Genomic DNA, 20,777 nt, shown 5'->3' on the forward strand with positions numbered 1-20,777 from the left:
TTCAATTAATGTGAACCGGATCTGGAGAAGCAGCAGAAATGGATGGATGAATTTACCAATTTAATTACATCAGTTCAGTTAAAGGTCCAGAGTGAAGGACTTGGCAGCATCTAGCGGTGAGAAACTTCTCCAGAGCGGACTTGGTTTGACCGCTCTGGGCTACCATAGAAACATGGCGGTGCATCACAGCGGACTCCGAGCAGACTTTCTGAACAGCCTTCTGCGCGCACAATACACAGTCCATTCCAACTCAGTTCACAGTCTGAAAATATTTAATGACATTGTTGCCAACAGCAGGCAAGAGGAAAATATTCCAGACCCTTGTAACTGAAATGTACGACTTTTTAAAATAACTTCTAAAGACATATTTTAAAAACTGACTTCAGTGCTTTGTAAGACTTTTCAAGAATGCATAATCATAGATTTAAGTCTTTGGTATTTCATGAAAAGAGGATATAGTTGAATGATTTTGTACAATTAGTACAACAACTGTGGCGCTGGTTTTAGCTATACTGGAACTAGTGGTTAAAAGTGAACTATTGTGTGTTACACACTTTCAATCGGTGTGCTGTACTACTTACTTACTATAATTAGTCTATTTGTCTAAACTGATGTGAATGAGGCTTTGTGTAGTCTTAAGTACCAGGAAGTAAAATGTAAATACTGTATCTGAGAAGAAAACCAGGACTAATCTGTGTATATTTATTGTGTTTGATAAAAGAGAAACCAAAAAAAGATTCTCCTTCTGCTTTCCTGTCAGTTCACTGAAACACGAATGATTGAAGGTCAAGTGTGGGAAAAAAAAGAAAAATCAATCAACAACTCCACAAAGGGCTCCGTAGGCTACAAATATCGTTTTTATTATTACTTTAAATAATGTCTAAATAAAGGGACTAAAGACATGCTCGAGTGACTTCTTCCATTATCAAAAATATGGTGTGGGCTGATGTCTGCAGCAGAAATCTATCCAGGGAGGGAGGCGTGCTTCTCAAGGTGAGACCGTTGTGGAGTCTATCCATCTGAAGACAGATGAAGTGAATCCCAGCATCACCACGGACGGTGTCGGTTGTCAAAAAGGGGGGGGGGGGGGGGCAGTGATTTTTCGTTTTTACCAACCAAATGTCACATTCAGAAGAAAAAACAGAAGTTATTTCTCATGTATAAAAACTGAAAGACCTGGATACATTTCTACATTTCCACGTTTTTACTACAGAAATTAAAAAGTAAAGACATAAAGGACCACACAAAGGGGGGGGGGGGGGGGGGGGGGGGGACCAGCTATTTTTATAATCAACTCCCTTTGGTAAAAACTGTAATAAATGGTCTTGCATTTGTCTTTTTCATATACATACTAACCTTAGCCATTTATCACTAAAGTCCACAGTAAGCTTGGAAAGTATTACTAGCACAACAACACAGATCTGTCATAAAAAGTCTGAGACTATATACAGTGTATTTACAACGTGAACGGCATGTGGACAGTCCTCCCAGGATGAGACGAACGTGTGTGTGTGTGTGTGTGTGTGTGTGTGTGTGTGTGTACAGGCTGGTGTATTGGCAGAGGGCATTTTAAAAAGGTTGACTTCCAGGGCGGCGAGGATCATTTGTGTTAATAGAACTATATATAATATATATATATATACACAACACATACACTGGAATACATGTCAGTGGCTGACATTCACAAGCTATACAATTTTACAGTCCGAGACCAAACAGTGTTGTGTGGCAAATGTTTTTTTTTTCTTTTTCAGTTTTTTGTTTTTACATAAATGCAACAGTGCTTTTTGATGTTACCCCGACAGTACTGTTTGGGGCTCAGGCACAGTTTCTAATAATGCTGCCATGTGTTTCGGAAGAGCAAGTGTAACCGTCGCTCCGTCTTGTGATTGGTACATAATTGTGATTTGGCCTTAACGCAGGAATGTCAGAACCAGATCTCTCAGACTTTGTTGTGCTCCCGTCCAAACCTTCAATCTGTGAAACAAAACTTTTGAAAAAACGTTTTCCTCTTTCTAAATAAGTGCACTTGTCCACCATATTGTTTCCCACGGATACTGTAGAATAACACTATCATAAAGAAATCCCTGTATGATTGATTCACCTCTGTGGAGCTCTTACTCTGATGGCTTCAGACAAAATGGTCCAAACCGAAGCTCAGTTGTGATAAAAGTACAAAAAAAAGCACCACTCTATCTCTCACAGGCTCACCGCTCACGTCGCTGAGCCCCGTAGAGAAGGCTCAGGGACGCGAGGAGCGGCTCCGCGTGCTGGTAAGAGCTCAGGTCTGCGACCGGATCGTGACGATTCCTATGTTTTGGCACCAAAGGCCCTGCGAAAAAATGGGCCCAGCTAAAAACGCTGGTAAAATCAGTAATCCTGCCGCCCCGGGTGCAACATACACGGTAGCTAGCTTAATTGTGCTCCCATGTCGACCTTAAAAACACATTAATAAGCCCTCGGCCCTACCTCTACTCCTGACCTGTTTGACTTCAGACCCAACACCCCCAGAAATCAGTCTCTCTCTCTCTCTCTCTCCTGTTTGTCCTCGGCTACGGCGCCTTGCTGGGCGGGCCGTATTTGACGCGGTACTTGTTGATGTTCACGAAGTGAAGGATCTCCGGCTGGCGGCTGGTGGTGCAGGGTAATAGGCCTTCGCGCGCGTCGCCCATCAGCCACTTATTGGTTTCGGCGCTCATGTCACGGGTGACGTGCTCCTTGGCCCACGTGTCCACCCAGGCCTGGAAGCGCTTGTGCAGCCGTGTGCTCACCCTCTCATGTGACTGAGGAAAAAAAAGAGGATGTTGTTATAATGTAGACAGTGACTTCTACAGATAACATTCTTAAGTAACTAGAGATGATTAGGACATGACAGAAAAAAATGGTGGCTGAGAGCCCAAACAATCGACTGTCCGCTCGGCTGTGCTATACAGCATGTTAGGCGCCTCTATACGGCTATTTGACTGATAAACAGTGCTTACATAGGCCTAGTTTGTACTGAACTGAAAGGAATAGTTTATCATTTTGGGAAAGACCCTGTCTCACCAAAGATTTGCTAATCTCACATCTGTACGGTAAAAAGTCAACTTTGGATTGAGCAGAAGGTGGCTGTTTAGTCTTTTTCAGTGTTTTTTGCAAAGCTAAGCTAACCGGCTGCTGGCTCAGGCTACATATTTGCATATTTAGATATGACAGCGGTATCAATATTGTCATCTAACATTCTAAAAGTGAAACTTTTAATTCATCTTTAGGAAATCTGTCGCTTGGCCAAATGTATTTTCTGTGAATTTTTAATAAAAAAGTTACATTGGATTTTATAAAAAGGTCAAACCGCAGATTCGAATCACATAACTATTTCTGATACATAACCACCTATAACACAGAGAGGGAGTAAAGCCAGAATCACAGAGTAAGTCCTTCGGAGGTCAGTGATGTTTCAGGTAACGGCAGCAGTAAAAAGCGGTGAATACCTGGTGAGCTCGCAGCAGAGCGGTGCGTCTGTACATGTAATCCTCAGACTTAAAGACGTACACCATCTTGTAAGAGTTGAGTTTGAACATGCACTCCATTTTCTCCTTTTCCAGGGATTTCTTGCCACCCTCGCACGCCTCTTTGTCCAACTGCTCGCGGCCCTTCTGGTACTTCCTGATCCGTCTCAGATTCCTGGTTAGGAGCGTAAAGACAAACGTGATGAGAGTGACTAATGAGAGCCAGCAGGAATGTGTCACAACAAATCGATTGGAGTTGAATTTAATCAAGAGGACTCGTGTTCGACGTTTGCATTCGACTTTCATAGCAGGTGGATGTGTTCAGTATACTGAGCAAGATACTCTGATGTTATGTAGTAAAATAAAAAGTCCTTACCATTAACATCACCCTATTTTTTCTGCGTCAAAAGACATAAAAGTGCTTTCACAATTCAAAAATAATATTTGCAAATTTGAGAAAAACAAATGATGGGATGACTCACCTGGGAAGAAAAACGGGCTTCTGAGCGAGGTGCTCCCTTAACTCAGGTGTGGTGGAATCGGGGTTTAAGTAGCGCCCAACATAATCGGACCAACGCTGCAAACAGAGGACAAGTGTAACGCAGAATTAAGACACAAATTAGGTACATAAACACTACCACTAACACCAGTATTACCAAAAGGTTGGCAATAGGTCCTTACGGGTTTTTCCACTCCAGCTGGAAAAGTAGACCCTCTTACTAGACAAAATGTAAAAACAACTTTTATTTGCATTTATTCACTGAGTATTTAGTTTCCTCATTTAATATGAAGATAATACTCAAATATAATACTTACTGTGACATAAGCAGCCAAATGAGAATCACTCACTGCCACTAAACATCAATGAGGGAATTCATTACTAGTCAAAAGCCAAAAATCATGGCCCCAAGTCCTTCTAATTGTGTCAGTTCGCCAGCCATCACAGACTCGATTTGCCCAACTGGTTTGTAAAAATAGAAGAAAAAGAAAACCTTGAAACCGACAATCTTTGACAGGATGAAACGGTTTCTTACCTCAGCCTCCATGGGCTCGTCTGAGTTCTCCTCCTCTGTGTCGAGCAGCTCCACCGCGAGCTGCACCTGCGACCTGTTCCTCGAAAACATCACCTGAGAAAGTGACAGAGATGAAACCAGTGTGAAGCTAAATTAGTGTGAAAGATTGTTAAAAAGCCAGGATGTCCTGAGGGCTCAGAGGGCCGAGCTGCAACATCAACATATTAAGCCTCATCTCCACTGCACAGTTTGACTTCACTCACTTTTGGTCCCAGGTCCTTTTCTAAGCTTCTTGTTCCACTGCAGATAATAAAGCGTCAGAGTTGGTGACATTTTTAGCTGATTTCCATCACGACGATGTGACCAATCAGTGGCCTGCAGTGTTTAAACTCAACCTTCTAATAACAGCGCTGCTGGTTTGGCACCTCGACTGAGGTGGTTACAAAAAAAAAGAAAGAAAAAAAAAAAAAAGAGTACCAGGAACTATCAACAACTTTTGCTGATGGAAAACCGAAAAAAAGGGAGTCAGGTTGAGCAGAGCCGTGCAGTGGAAATGTGGCATTAGGTTGAAATCCAGAAGTCATGCCGTCTTGCTCATTATTCTTTTAAGTGTTTAATAAATGTATGAATGCAAAGAAAAACCAACAAAGGCAAACTTTTCCTTGCTGTATTTTGTAAATCTCTCTCACTTTACTTTGGCATCAAACTAGAGTGCATGTACAGGAACTGCCTGAACACCCTGCAGGGTGAAGTTTAAATGTATTTAGTTTTTGACAGAATGAACAGAAGCAACATCAGCTGCTTTTACACATTCACATTTACACTTTAAAGAAATGATATCATGTTTTAATAACTGGTAAGCTGCAGACAACACATTCATAGTTAACAGGCCGGCTGATTTTTAACCTAATTTTAGACGCTTTAGATGCCAATCGTGTACTACGCACAGCACTGCATTTATTTCACTAAGAAGTTTTAATGTTTAATTTAACAATGTGAAAATGATTTATTAGTTGCGAACACACAAATACGAGAACTCCTCATGCTGTCAGGTATGTGTGGGCTGTTCCTCTCTGCCGAAAAACAAATGTCCTTATTTGGATTAATTAAAGACACGTTGCACTCTGCAGCCTTGTGGAAAATAAGTAATTAAAGAACTTCTCCTTAAATGAACTGTAATTGAACCGATTCCCGTATTTTCAAAACGTCTGTACAATGTTTCATCACCGTAATCCAATTGCATCACCCCCCGCTCCACAAATTTCCAGTGACTGTAGGAACTTTATGTATTCACCTTGAAGCAGTTCTCATCAGACATGAGCTGCTCGGCTTTCCGCTGGTACGTGGCCTCCGCAGAGCTCCTCGAGGACTGGGTGGACACGGTTCCTCCGCTGGCGCCGTTAGTGCTCTCTGAGAGGTAGAGGTCCGTTACTTGGACACATATCTCATCACTCACGATGTGCTGGAGCTGGATGGAGAGAAGGAATAGTTTTAAGGTGGGGAAACAACCATCTCAAAGTGTAGGAACATTGTGTGGCCGCCAAAACGACACAAGAAAAACTGGAGGTGAGAGAACAAACGGATGCTTGCCTGCCGGACGATGCTTTGGATGAGTTTGTCCATTGTGAAGGCGATGTAAGCGTGAATGGTGAACATTTCCCTCAGTGAGTCTTCGTACTGAGAAGCCTCCATGTTTCCATCCAGCAAATTCCTAACCATCTCCAAGAAGGCCGAGTAGTAATCCTCCACCTCAATGTCCACTAGAGAGAGGAAATATGATATTAAAATAAACAATCTGATGGCTGCGTTGATCCGCACATGACAGGAAGGCTGGCGGCATTTCAATCAATCGTCTTTGGCAAGCGGTGCTCATTTTGGCAGAAGTTCAATTTTTTAAATCCCAGTAAGTTTTGATATTTTCATCCACTTCTAGTTTTGTTCATTTGCTTTTTCTGTAAATGTATTTATATACGTTTACTTATCAGTTTCAATAAAACTAGTGATCCCCTTCTCTTGTCATGTCCATTGTTTGCATTAATCTTACAAATATGTTTGAAACATTTCCTCTTGTGTGTCTATTATGTGTTAGAGAGCAGGAAGGTGGCCCAGATGTCAGTAGAGAAATAGAGAACGTTTGCTCTGTCCTAAATGGGAAAGAAAGAAAAAAAAATGCAAAAGAGTCTGATTTGTATTTAAAGGGACAGTTGTTGGAGATATCGGCTGTAGTGATGTCTGCTTGCTCTCAAAATTAATGACACGAGACAGCACCAAAGAATATATTTTTAAAAAAGTCTCTTTCCAGATATCATGAAAATAGTTCCTAGGTGAAACTGCTCACAACAAGGTTTGTGGATTATCTTGAGTAGTTGTGATTTTTGGAAAGAGACATTGCTGTTGAGTTTTTTTTTTGGTGCTTTGAGCACCACAAGCTGAGCCTCCTAGTTCCATCATATTGGAGAGAAGGCAGACCTCTCTAACACTGTGCAACTCACACCAAAACAATCTAGATTGATAAATAGCACTACAGGTAAGAGGGAATCTATGCATTGGTGATTGTGGGGTGAACTGTCCCTTTAAGAACATAAAGCATGTGAGGGTCTGTCTGTTGTTACTCACTGGGCTCCTTCAGTCTCAGCTGGATGGCTGGATTATCGTTCTTTTCCTTCTTCAGTCCCAGGACCTCCCTCTCCCAGTCTCGTTCTCTGACCTCCTCCTCGATCTGTCGCTCCGCCTGCCCGTAGAGCTGCAGCAGGCGCGAGCACAGCGTCTGGTGCAGCCGCAGGAAGATGTACCAGTTGTTGTTGACGTAGAAAAGGTTGTAGGCGTCGTCGGAGCCGCGCAGCTTCTGCGCCGCCGTGTTGCTGAACAGCAGCTTGGACTTGGAGGGGCTCCTGCTGCCGGGGACGCCGTTGTGCTTTTTGGACGCGCCTTCCTCCAGATCCATCTCCTCTTCCTCCTCCTCCTCCTCTTCCTCCTCCTCCACGTCGGAGAGCTCGCCCCGCTGGGAGAACAGCATGTCGGGGATGAAGTGGTAGATGATCTGTTTGATCTTGTACTTGTCTTCCTTCTGAATGCCGCTCTGTCGCTTGACGTGGTGGATGATGAGCGCCGCGGCGTCCTCCAGGATCTGGCTGTCCTCGTGCGCCAGCGTCAGGTGGGGGCCCGTGGGTAGCGTGGTGTTCTCCTCGGATGCCAGCTCCTGGCGCTGCGACGCGAGAACAAGTATACGTCAGCGTTTTGGATGCACAGAATATATGTTGACCCTGAGATGAGTGTGGTTCTAAAATCTCTTAATTCCCATGTGAGATACAGTTTCCTAAAGCAGTTTATGTTAATAAAAACCAGACATTGCATAAGCTAAACGCTAACATGGGCTGTAGATTCAGATTCAGTGCTGGTACGCGACTGAGGTACAGAAGAGAGAAACGTACCTCATCGTAAATGCTTTCGATTTCGTTCAGCAGGGACTTGGATCGAAGCACTTTGGTGTCATTCTGTTTGTAGTTGATGCCTTGATGGTCGAGAGACTTGAGGTAATACTTCTCGTTCTGCTCCCTCCAGATCTTGTTGAAGCCTCGTTGGGCTTCCCGCCACTCATCCTCCTTGGTCTTTAGCCTGGTTAGAAGAGAAGGCAAAAAGTCGAATTATGTGCACACACACACACGCACTCAACGGCAGAGCCAGCATTGTGCATTTTTAGGCCATATATAAGAGCAATCTCGCCACTAAAAAAAGGCCTCCATTTCCAAATACACATATTGTAAAAAAATGATTGTTCAGGAGTAAGTTCGACTCCCACCTCTTTAACACGATGGGGACAGACACAGCGGGGTTTTTCTTCAGGCCATCGATGATGTCGGGCGCCTTGTCTCCGTATATCCTCTGGATGGCTTTGCGGTGCACGACCTCTGAAGAGCCGCCCAGCGTGTTGTCCAGGCGGAACTTGGCCTGCTCCTCCGCCGACATGCGGGACAACTTCCGCTGTACCGCCTCCAGGACTTTGATGGTCGCCAGGTTGGTCTCCAGCACTACATCCAACTGTGGGCGAGAAAACGGGGCACGTTTAATATCAGGATAATGTAATGCATTCAGGGCGACGAGTGGGGCCGGAGCCGGGGATCGAACCGCCGATCCTCTGATTGAAGGGCGTCCCTGCTCTTACCCAGTCGCCCACATTTGGCAGTACCTCCACGGTCCACTAGATGGCGCTCAGAGGCCCACCGGTTGAGAATAGCCGCTGTACAATATTCTTATCAGCTACTGTTTGCCACTGAGGAGTTTCACTGTAGTAAATCAAAAGTCTATTTTCTGGGAAGCTTTAAAAGAAAGAAATCCTGGAGGAGGAAAATGCAACAGCTAGTCCCCCCCCCCCCCCCCGTGGTGACGTCAAGAGAGAAGTCGCACATGTTTAATGTCCCTGCTCACCTCAAAGCGCTCGTCCTCACATCTGTAGATATGCTCCTCGTACTGAGTCTTCTTGGAGCTGACAAACGTGGAGTCCTCAGACCAGGAGGGGAAGGAGACCCAGGTGTCATTTAAGACCTGGACAAGACAGAAACAAACACCGTGTCATCTTTAATTTAGAATTAGACATAATTAATCTGTCCACATCAACATGGAGATGAGTCATCTTGTCAAACTTGTCGTAGGGTTTAAAACAAAAACAAGACTGTTAAACACACAAACGACAACATTCTCCCACATTTTTCGCTCTTACCTCTTTACAAAGCGGAGTTCTGCCGGTGCACTTGGGCTGTTGGTAGCTTTTGGGCAGAGCTCTGTAACTGGAACCGAGTCTCTTACAGGAAGCATAATCAATCTCCATGGCGATGCCCTCGGTGGCCCGTTCCTTGGGGTATATTTCGATGTGGGACGTTTCCCGATATCCCAGGAAGTTTTTAAACCAGTTGAACAGCTCTGGGAATTTCCTGTAAAACACAATTAAGTGAAAAAAAACATATGTATGATATATATACAATAAATTGTATAAAAAAAAGGTATTTTTCCGGGTGAGACGACTGAGGACTCACCCTAAAAAGGGCAGCACCAGCTGCACTAGCTCAGCCCTGGAGATCACCTCCTGATTAAAGATGACCAGACACCGCAAGAAGTTGTCGTAGGCCTCTGCACTTCGCAAGGCTTTGCGCACCTGAAGTGAGAAATAAAATGTCAGAACGGTATGTGACAGACTAAAATACCGTAACATAACTGAGCTGTCGTTAGCTTGGAAAGTTTTACTTCACTGAAGTCTTACAAAACTTCACTATTTCAAGATTTCCAGAAGGTTCCAGAATGTTAAAACTATATTAAATAACCATTATTAGATACTCGATGAGTCAAATCAATATGAAACAGTATTACTTTCTGGTTAATTCTTGCTTAGTGACTTAGGATATGAATCACTTTCATTTTATTAATGTTTGCTTTCACATGAACACAAAGATAAAAACCCAGCGCACAAAAACAACAACTCACCTTCTCAAAGAACAGAGATTCTGTTCCGACTCCATGCTTGCTGGCCTCTGCCGCCGAGGAATCTTTCAAATTCAGTAACTTGGGCTTCTTCTGTAAGCGTTACCAAAATAGCAACAAGAAGAACATCGGTTTAGTCATCTCAAAAGCATAGACAGGAAATAAAAAAGGAGACGGGAGTGGACGATAGCTTCAGCGGTATGCGAGGATGCATGCGAGCACCTTGACAGGGGCCGTGGTCCCTGGAGTTGGATGGCGGCGGATCGGGCAGCCGTTCTGATTGGGCCTCTGTTTGTTGTTGAGCTGCAGCTTTTTGGCAGTGGCACCGTGGTCGTTCCGTACAGACTCCGCCTTCTCGGCTGTGGTTTTACTCAACAGCTATGAAGAAGACACAACACTGATTAAGACGAGGGTACACGAATACGCTCCACCTGACTCTGGATCTCCAGATACGAATGGGATTATTCCAGCAGGTCCGTGTTTAGAAACACGGTCGAATGCAGAATGTTTAACTGGTATAAAGTATCCAAATAAGAGAGAAACAGCCCATCCTAAAAGTAACTTTTAACATCTGCACTGAAGTGAAGACGAGGGTGTCTGCTCACCACTGAGCTGTTGGCATCGGGGAGAAATTGCCCAAACTCTGAGAGCAGGTCCTCTTGGTTCTTGAAGAGTCTCGCCACCTGAGCGTACACCTCCTGCTCCGTCAGAGCCGGTGTGTAGTTCCCACCAGCCTCCTTAGCGTTACGTTGCTCCTTCTGTAGTGGAAAAGCACACGTTCACTTTGAACTTACTGCTGAAACGGAGTAACATGAGAGGCTACAAAGGCCTCCCATCTACATTTTAAAATGCACTTGCAGATTTTCTTATTTGTTGAAAAAACGTTTGAGAGTAGGGTCAAACTTGTCGTTGTGTTGCCTCTCCCGCAGGGCCAAACAGAGCTAAGTCGCTAAGCTCAATTTAGCCACGGTCGCGTTATTGAAACAGCAACAGTTCAAGTTTCATAAGTGAAAATGGTTTCATTACAAACATGAGGTCAAGCGGTTCCTTCCTTAAACAGGAAGTACACACTACATTTTATTTTTGCGCTGTACACTAGGGCTGCACTTTTCATGTCGCAGAAAAATAAATGTTGCAATGACAGTTTTTCCCAGAATTGTGCAGCACTTACACATAATCACCTGTTGGCAAAGTATGTGAGAAATACACATAAACATATTTTTGTAAAAAAATTAGCTTGTTTGTGTCTTTTTGGCTTAAAAACTGCAGTTCAGTCGAATTCTGTGGCTCCTACCAAAATGTGACGACATTGGTAAGACCCAGAGGTCTGCTAAATTCTCTGGGCTGAAGAATCTGAATGTTGACCACAACAGACAACAGGGTTACCGCTATGTACCGACACTTCCCCACAGACAACGGAAGAATAAGATCCTTTGATTCGTACCAACTCATCACTACGGCTTTACCTGGTACGTGTGGAGGATCTCCAGGAAAGCTTTGTAGATGTCGGGCTGGCCCTGGAAGCGGTTCTTGATCTTGTTGACGTAGTTGATGGCGTGGTTGAACTCCACGGGCTGGTTGTTCTGCATGGGCGGCCCAGTGGGGGTCCCGCTGAGGGGTGGGTGGAGCTGCATGGGCGGGGAGCGAGGAGAGGCGTACGCGGGGATGGACGGATTGCTCTGACTGCTCGGTGTCAATGCCTGGGGCTGGAGAGGCTGGGGAAGGCCACAAAATGGAAAGTTTTAGACGTGTTGCTGCACCGCAAAACACCAGATTTGCAAAACTTTTTTTAAACCCCGTGGCGATGGGAATAACAATATATATGGAGAGAGCTTTTTTGCATTGTTTTGTCTCTCGCTGGTCTGAATTACTCACCTTGCTCATCTTGGCGGGAGTGGGCTGCGTCAGAAGGGGCGGGGCGGCGGTGGTGGTGGTCGCAGCAGACGGGAGCTGGGACGGATGTAGGGGAACTATTCCTGTTAAGGGGATGTTCTGGACTGAAATGCCGTGCGGGGTGATGTGGTGGATCTGACCAGGCGTGGTCACGTTGACCAGGTCAGCGTGCTGGACCTCAATCTTGTAGCCAGGTGGCAGGAAGGTATTGAAGCCCATGATGAGGTCGGGGTGACCTTTGAAGAGCTGTGACACTCTGCTGATGACCCCAGGGGTGTCAATACTGAGGAAAAACAAAAATAGACCAAATGAATTAAAATGTACCCCGACTGTCATCCTGTCAATCACTTCTGTAATTTGAGTGCAAGCGGGTGATATTCAAGCCAAATGTGATGAACCTGCCATTAGATTCTTGGATTATACCTCTATTATAACATGTATTATTATTAACAAATGGCAAAAATAATGCTATTAGATGCTGAATACCAAATGTCTGAGGAAAGCTGTTTTTGCTGTTAAGTTAAATTATTGTTGTCAGCTCTTTCTGTATTATGTTTCTACTTGAAGAATAAATTAACTCACGTGTCTCTTGGTTGTATCTCTAGAGAATAAGTCACAAATTCATCCGCCATATTTTCCAAACCTGACAGATGCGGCTGCAACTTGTCTTGCATCAACTTGTCATCCTGCTCTACCTGGGATGTGACTTCAAAAGCTGCCAACATTGTGGAGCATTGAGCGTTTTACCAAACTAAGAGCGGCTTGTAACCTTTGAACTTTAGATTGTTCTGAACAAACACATTTCTGACAGCGACAACAGACTGACCGTTCTCAGTAAAGGAGGTCAGTGAAAATTGTTATATAATTGTCTTTATGGAAGCTAAAAAATTAAAAAAAATGTTCAGGATTAAAAGACAAGTCAAAGGCTTTTTATGTTTTCGGGGACACGTGTGAATGGTTCTGGTTAGATTCATGGTCTTAAGTTGCAGAAAAGCAATTTGTATTTGTATTTGTATTATTAGCACTGAATTGTGAAAATGACTTACCATGACAATGTTAATCAAGGTAGGACTGAACGAGTTATAACTCATAAAATGTAGATTTAGAACACTGAGTTGGCTGACTTTGGCTGTGCGTTGTAATAAGAGTATGTTTCTGTGAAATGAAAACGTTTCCTCACCTTTGAGACTTGAACTCTTTCATTATGTCCAGAAAGTCATTGTAGACCTGAGGCTGGTTGCCAAACTGCAGTTTCACTTGATCCAAGTAAGACAGAGCGTCTTCTACCTTTGGGACAGAGAAGAGGGGAAGTCCATTTTAGAGTCAATTTCATCAACCTGCCAATCTGATTTTACTTCTATGTTTACTTTGGCAGCAGTGACCTGATTCTGATATGAACCATTTACACAGTAAGAGAACCAAAACCGTCTGTATATTTAGTTTCACTGAAGTCTTTGGCATGAACATTCCTTGACATTTGCAGGTTTTCCATTGGACTGTAAGAATCGGTCAAAATAAAACGGGCCGACTGACCTTGAGCCTCTGGAACTGCTGGCCCTGTGCGGAGGCTTGTGGAGCAGCTGTGTGGCTGTGCCCTGACAGCACTGAGGGCCCATGTGACTGGACTGCCGGGCTGTGGTGGTGGGACCCGCTGTGGAGGGCTGGGTTCGGGGTGTGCCCATGCCCGCCACTGTTTTGGGCCACGGTGGGAACCTGGGAAAGCAGAGACACCTATGACAACGACGGCAAGTAGTTAACTTTAGTATATCTGGTAAGAATCACCAAAAAAAACAGAACTTCAGTTTCTGACAGGCAACACAAACAGGGTTTGTTCTTAAAACTGCTGTATTTGACCTAGTTCTCAATCTAAAAGTCAGTGAGCTTAAAGCAAATCTGCAGTTGATAAGCAGAGTATACCTGGTATGGTACGGAGTACTGTACCCCTGCTGTGGGCTGCATGTTGTCAGACACGGCCTCATACACAGCCGGGGCTGGAGCGGGGGCCAGGACGCGATGCTGGAACGCCTCCGGGTTGCCAGCGAGGCGCCGCTGCTGGGACGCAAAAACCGTTTCCTGATCCTCCAGTCGCCGCTTCATTATGAACTCATTCTCGTAAGAGCTGAGAGACCTGCGGATTAACAAGCATATGGACCGTATTTCACACTGGCAGTCATCAGAATCCATTAAATCACCTTGACGTCATTCAATACTTTGTTGAAGGGATGTGGCAGTCATTTTTACTTAAGCTGTGAATTTATGGATACACACTGTGCCACTTCTGTTGGCTTGAGAAGAAAATGATTCCATGGTCCTGACAATAAAGCCAATGAAACACCCAATGCTGTTAGTGGCACAAAGATGCCCGAGGGTTCACAGAGGTCAACTACATGGAGCGTATTGATTCATTGACTTGTCAGTTTTAGTTGGTGTTGTACTTTTGGAACTTTTTGGGGGAACTAGGTGTGTGTCTGATTACACTTTTGTTTGCAGAAGTCCTGAGACTCTCTGGCAACACCAATCCTAGAATAGTACACACAAGAGATGTGCTGAACAGCTCCATCCTGCTATGTACGTAACAACAGAGCTGCTACGACTTTTTGTGTGCATGAGCAGGTTGGAGGGAGGTATTTAGGGGAAAGTAAGCAGTTAGGGAGACAACAATATACAGCTTTTGCTCCTTTAATCGACTGTCTCTGTTGTTGTATTGTGTGCAATCGAGTTGTTATATTTTGTGTATATAATCTCTTTCTTTGGATATGTTAACTTTTATTTCATAAAAGGGGGAAAAATCTCAGAAAGGCCTACTTAAAGATCATTGCATTATTACCTTTCATACATTTTATCCTCCTTGTTATAAATAACTGTTTCATTATTTGAAGGCTTTAGAACTACAGAACTTGCAAAAACAAAACTGTGAAAATGTAACAAACAGCTTTAAGTTTACAAACGATAAAGAATAACTATGTTGCATAACATAAATGTGAAAATCTTTCATTTTATCCCCACAACTCTTTGCTCATTCAGCGCTAAAGCGATGACTAAATGCATCTAACTGTGAACTTGCACTGAAAGCATTTCATTGGCTGCGGAGACAGAGTTTTACAGACCGCCTACGTCATCGGTGCAACAAACAGGTGCTGTGGGAGCGACGGAGTCAGTCTGCCATTCACAACTTCCTCGAGACAGCAACAACTCCATAAGCATCTGAATGAATTGCGTTAAGAAAGACAACGCTTAAAAAAAACCGACGGGAGAAGAATTCATTACGTTGCATTCCCCAAAAATATCGAGCAGAAGTGACACAATGGCTGTCTCGCTGAAGTGTACTTGAGACGCTTCCGACAGTGAACTAAAAAAGTCTCGCTCCTAAAGAAAGCGAGGCTGCAATATTTATAGAAATCTTCAACTCCACATGGTGTCGTAACGTTAGAGTCACGTACAGACAAATAGAGCTATGTCCGTTAGCTACATGCTAACAACCGTTAGTCGACCACGGCGATTCACCATCCCCTTTATGGCCTGGCAACACAAGCACCGACCTCGAGTTACAGCGCGCCGCTTTCCACACGCCCGCCATTTAGAGCGTGGTGCAGGGGGTTACCGCAAAATTAAACTCCCATTTCAGACAGGTAAGCAGGAAAAAGTAGCTGACTTACTGGCCGTCTTGCTGCCTATGCCGCTTAAAAGTATACGAAAGCAATTTCTTTTATATTATCTACCCCGATAACTCGTTTTGTCGACAACGGCTGTGAGCTGCCAGTTAGCTAATGTAAACAACATGAGTAGCGCTGACCGGGGCTAAGCACATGCAGCTAGCCGTTAGCGACATGGTTTGCTGAAACAGGCTAATCTGAAGCAAGTGTTGGCTATCGATTCATAAGAGAACTCCTATCGGGTCTAGTTACGAGTGATTGACATGCAAAGAGAAGCAGAGTAACTGTGTGGTGCACTTAAAACGTCTGCTAACGGTTGGTGTGTAGCTATAGCTGTGCTAGCTTGCTGAATGAATTCAGCTGAACTCACCCCTCTCCCAAATAGCCAGCTGAAGATCCCAAATTATGCTTTGATAATCCGTTATTTGTGGGTTAACCGCTACACCTGAAGATGCCAAAGTGACGTATGTGCGAAAAGCAACTTATCAGTGGCGTGTGAATTTAAAATAAACAATTCAAGCTGTGGGGCTGCAAAGTGAAAATCTCTCCCCGAGAGGAAAACAATCTCCGTTCGGTTAGCTCTTGGGGGGAGGCGGGGTTTTCATATATATTTGGCCCCGCCCCCACGCGGGCTCTATTGGTCAATTCGATCAGTGCAGCCACGGAAGGGCGGGGCAATGCACCCGGGTTGTGAGTTTGAACTGTCAATCAATACTTTTTCTCGCACCGCCACCATGCACGCCCATTTTGATTTGAAGCGCGACAATACCAGCGGTGTGAACAGTCCCGCCTGTATTATGTGTGGTTAGTATAACATTTAAGGTAACTGTAAGGCCCCGTGCAATGTCAATGCGTCTTTAAATTAGACTTTGTGGGGTTTTTCTATTGAAAAAGTGACATACCTCTCTATTTCACATCTGTAACATATTCCCAAGGGATATTTTGTATTTCTATAATAATAATAATAATAATAATAATAGAGTTGGATTATACGTTTCCGTTAAAATAAACATCAAACTTTAAGGGAAAATGCACTTTTTGACTTCCATACTGGGCAACTGCAGTGTGTTCTCTCACAATATACACAAAAAGACTCACACCCTCCATGTTTTAATAACATACTAATGGATATATATATATATATATATTTTAAAGTACTATTATTGTTATTATTTTCTTGACCTGATAAACTTATTTTGGGGCCCCTTTAATAAAAGGTCTTGCAACTACATTTTGACCCATAGGCTTTCTTCAGGACACAACATTATCACCTTGTGGCCCTTGATAATCCATCCCGGTGTGTATTACATACCCGTTTGTATATATAGATTCACTATATGGTTACTTTCAACACTCATCTAGTCCATTGCTGTACTAATACGACATAATACAGTATCTCCTTGACTCACACTAACCATGCAGACCACATCAAATCACCAGGCCCTATGATTGGCTCCATTTAGAGTTCATCAGATATATCAACATCTATCTACAACGAGCTACTTCCTGGAGTTTGGTAACACGTGACTTTGTAGGAGGGAGTCTGCTTTTGCACTCGTGTCCCGCCTCTTTGTGGACGCTTCAGCCAATCATCGCATCCGACCGTCGTTGCAAATCCCAAAAAGGTGGGACTTCCAAAATAAACCATCGCCCACGACAGGCGGAGCTGCAACAGCCAGCCCGGGATTCCTCATTCCAGCCCAGGCAGCGGACTCAGCAGCACCCGTCGGCTGCAGCACACAAACACGCACATAGTACTCCACTATAGCCTGGGTTTTGCCACACAATTGCGTGCCTTTCTGCAAAACATGCACCAGCCGACCGGCATTTGACAAAAAAACACAGCTGTTTCTCCAATGCTCTAAACGCACATTATAGGATTTATTTTTTCAGCAGCTTAAAAAGTATCAGTTTTCAAGTTTTGTGCAAAAGCATGCAAGACAACGCACTGCGGGCTGTGAAGATCCCCCCCCCCCCACACACACATACATACACACACACACACACACAACACCGAGCTACACGGCGAGGAGGATCAGCCCCCCCCTCCTGCTCTCAGTGTCGGTCGACGTGTGTATTTACAGGCTGCACTCTCCAAACAAAAGGCACTAAAATGCATCATCTGGATAATCGACGCTTTTGCAATGAACGCTACAGCAGGGAGGGGGGGCAAAAGGCGGTTAACGCTGCACCTTTCCCCCCGCTCCTCGGTAAGAGCTGATCCGGTTGCCCTTACCAAACAATGCCAAAGTCAAACGGAACGGGAACTACGGCGTCGGTTCGCTGTGTGGAGACATCGGCGCGGCGGAGCCACGCCATTCTCCTCGCCGCGCTCCCAAAAAACAAAAACACGCAGCCCCATTTTTTTTCCTGCAGAGAGGACGACCGCGCGCTTAACAAATCCTATTCTTTGTTTACTTCAATAGTCGGGGAGTAAAACGTCTAACATGTCTCACCACAACAACACCCCCCCACTCCCTCCACCTCTACCGATCCTCCAGCGTTACATGCTCACACAACGCTGCAGACGAAAGGTTTCGACTTCCAGACCGCGGGATGCCTCACATTACCACCACGCAGCCCGCGAGGACATTGTTTACTACCCGACAAAATGACGTCCTGCACATTTTGCCATGTATTTTTTGGGGGGCTATTCTGTTGTCGACCATTACACCAAAAAAAAAGCCTCCTTCAATTAATTTAAGGACACAAAAAGCACACGGAGGCGCGACTGCCCCACAAAGCGCTTCGACACAAACATCGTTCACTTGTTACATCGGCAACACTGTTAATATTGTTTAGTTTAACCAGCTGTTACGTACCCAGGAAAAAGACTCCTTACTCCGGATTCGTGTTTGTAACAAAATAGTTGGAGACGCCCCCCTCCGTTGGCATTGGCGCACACTACTACACGCGTCATTTTATTTTGAATATCACCCGCTAAAACCGAGGCAGCGCCAGAGACACAACAGAGTCTCCATGACTATCGTCTAAACTCAACATCTGTACGGGGGGAGCAGAGGACTGGGAACAGTGGCGGAAAGTAATCAAGTACATTTACTCAGCTGACGTGCTTAAGTACTTGTTCTTTATTTAGGTGTTATTCTTCTACTCCACTTCTACATTTTTGGGACAGCTGTAGCTAGTTGGCATAATCAGAATTTAATATACAAAAACATGTTGTATAAAATATGATGCACTGTTATAATTTGAACCTCTCAGTCAGGCTTAATTTAAATTAGACCCACCAGCGACATCATTAAAATGCTGCTAACATGTTAATGATAATAATGTAATAATACAATGAGATCTATTTAATATATGTATACACATATAATATTTAGAAAATATATTTGAAAGGGGTCATTCTGTATTATAAGAACTTTTACTTTGATATTTTGATACTTAATGTATTTTGGTTTTACTTAGTTACGTTTACTTACTAAGTAAACATATACACAATATTTGTTTACTTGTGTGTTATGACTGCTTTTATTTATAGGTCAAATATGAGTACATCTTCTGTCTGTACATTAATTGCACTTGTCAAATATCAAATAAGGAAACGTTCACTCCAACATTGCCTCAGTATTTGTCTTTGCCCAAATTCATTTTGCTCGTCAGCTTCTCCCCCACATAAACCTTTTAAATGAATTATAATATATATATTAAAATATAATAAAATATTATTGTGCTGGCCTTTCTTGTATTTTATCTGTGCAGTTGCGGTTTTAAAAGAAGCTTTGCTATAGAGACCTTTGTAAGGAGTTTTGGCGGTGGGTGGTATTCCATAGATGCAACTGTAATACAATGAAATGAAAATAGACTGGAACAATTATCACTGTTAAGAGTGGCTAATGCTCTACTTAAACCATTAATGAAAGTACTGAAAGAGATGCCTTTTGTCTTCACCTTCAGGTTAGTTTGTTTGGTAAACTTCTGCTTTAAGCACTTGCTATCAAACAATCACACTAAATACACTTAAAGAAAAGTTAAGAGAAATGAAACAGATTCGTTAAGGTGAGCAGTAAAAATCTTTTGAAAACGTTGCTTTTGCTATTCCGAAGGCAACACGATGGTGAAATCAGGAAAGTTTCCCGTTCTTATGATTGTAGTTTTGATGAACCCTCTTCTGTAGATTACAGTTATGAAACACACATTATGAGACTGTTTCTTCAAGGTTAGTGAATCCATTCATACTGATGGAGCAGCTCCATTCTGATGGGAGGCTGACTTTGTGACGCTTGAACACTTTCCTGCAGATGCAAAAAAAATACTTTACGAAGAGAAACTTATTCACAATTGATTTGTCAGAGAGCTGTCCACGATTTTACATTTCTGTCTAATTACAAATTCTCAATTTGAAGAAATGAGGCTTTCTTGATATTAGGTTGTGCATTCATTACCGTCCCCATCAGTTCAAAAACTACTAAATTAAGTCTCATGTGGTTCAAATGTATAGTTTCAAAGATTTCAAACTTGCTTCCAGATCTATGCAGCCAAAGGCTCAGCAGTAGCATCAATAAACAGAATTCTTGATTCGAGGTTTGTTTCCCTGGTTTCAACATCTTAATTTTAGGAGGATGATTAGAGGTTTTGGATCTCAAATTTCAGTGTTTAGTCTGTGAACATACCATCAGGTGTAGGATTCAGGGCCATGTGACGCAGTGACACGTGTCATACAGGGATAATGCAACATACAGGGAGCAATGGTTTCCCCCGAGGACATCATACCACACCCAAAAACAAGCATTGTTGAGAGAGAAATGCCCACATGCTGCTGAATTCAGCTCCCAGCATGCTCCACGGTTGCAGTGTTTCAACGCACTGGGAGTACACATCGTTTTGTGGCGTACTCCTTTTTCAACGCTGTTGCTTACGCTGCTCACTTTGGTGTGGTGGGAAACCTAACAGTCAAATTCACTGTGCTTGTTAAGTACGCTGCAGTGTGGGAGTGTTGCTGGAGCCACCACTTCTGCATTTCAAGAGAAAAGTGATGTTTTGGACCTTCAGCTGTCAGCTGAAAGGACTAGTATTCATTATCTAGCCCTGAAATGAGAGGTGGAGTTGGTTCAGGTTAGATTCAGAGTCGGATGTGTCGTAGCTTGAAATTAATTTTTGTCCACACAACACAGAGTTTGGCTGGTTTATTAAATTAAAATTATCTTATTCCTGGTTCATACTTTGTTCACCTATTGATTTTGTTTTTAACTTCTTATCTCTCCATATATGTTTTCTTTATATTTTTTTGTCTTTAC

General features: G+C 43.5%; 1 protein-coding gene across 2 annotated transcripts; it reads right to left on the bottom strand.

Moving 5' to 3' along the window:
- Positions 1 to 847: 847 nt before the first annotated feature.
- Positions 848 to 18,389, bottom strand: sin3aa (SIN3 transcription regulator family member Aa). 2 transcript variants are annotated; one of them, XM_079163688.1, is made up of 22 exons: positions 18,342 to 18,389; positions 13,784 to 13,994; positions 13,400 to 13,579; positions 13,047 to 13,153; positions 11,849 to 12,149; positions 11,440 to 11,688; positions 10,579 to 10,731; positions 10,196 to 10,351; positions 9,977 to 10,066; positions 9,532 to 9,650; positions 9,219 to 9,429; positions 8,927 to 9,043; positions 8,301 to 8,539; positions 7,933 to 8,116; positions 7,118 to 7,706; positions 6,092 to 6,261; positions 5,796 to 5,969; positions 4,523 to 4,615; positions 3,971 to 4,065; positions 3,865 to 3,886; positions 3,471 to 3,663; positions 2,648 to 2,783 (listed from the first exon to the last, which is right to left on the bottom strand). In XM_079163688.1, the coding sequence occupies exons 2-21, from the start codon at positions 13,961 to 13,963 to the stop codon at positions 3,520 to 3,522; spliced, it is 3,573 nt and encodes a 1,190-aa protein (XP_079019814.1). In that variant the 5' UTR covers positions 13,964 to 13,994; positions 18,342 to 18,389; the 3' UTR covers positions 2,648 to 2,783; positions 3,471 to 3,519. The 2 variants fall into 2 exon arrangements, with proteins under 2 accessions (XP_079019813.1, XP_079019814.1); XM_079163687.1 differs by lacking the exon at positions 3,865 to 3,886 and having other exon boundaries at positions 848 to 2,783.
- Positions 18,390 to 20,777: the final 2,388 nt, after the last annotated feature.

Source organism: Pholis gunnellus, assembly GCF_910591455.1.
Source record: "Pholis gunnellus genome assembly, chromosome: 7".
NCBI lineage: Eukaryota > Metazoa > Chordata > Actinopteri > Perciformes > Pholidae > Pholis > Pholis gunnellus.

What these genes read in the sequence shown, in the direction of transcription:
- sin3aa (XM_079163687.1), bottom strand. Translation starts at nt 13,963, where the DNA reads ATGAAGCGGCGACTGGAGGATCAGGAAACGGTTTTTGCGTCCCAGCAG. An exon ending in AAAGAGTTCAAGTCTCAAAG is followed by an intron (nt 12,150 to 13,046) that starts GTGAGGAAACGT and finishes GTTTTTCCTCAG; the next exon opens with TATTGACACCCCTGGGGTCA. An exon ending in TCGAAAGCATTTACGATGAG is followed by an intron (nt 7,707 to 7,932) that starts GTACGTTTCTCT and finishes CTCGCGTCGCAG; the next exon opens with CGCCAGGAGCTGGCATCCGA.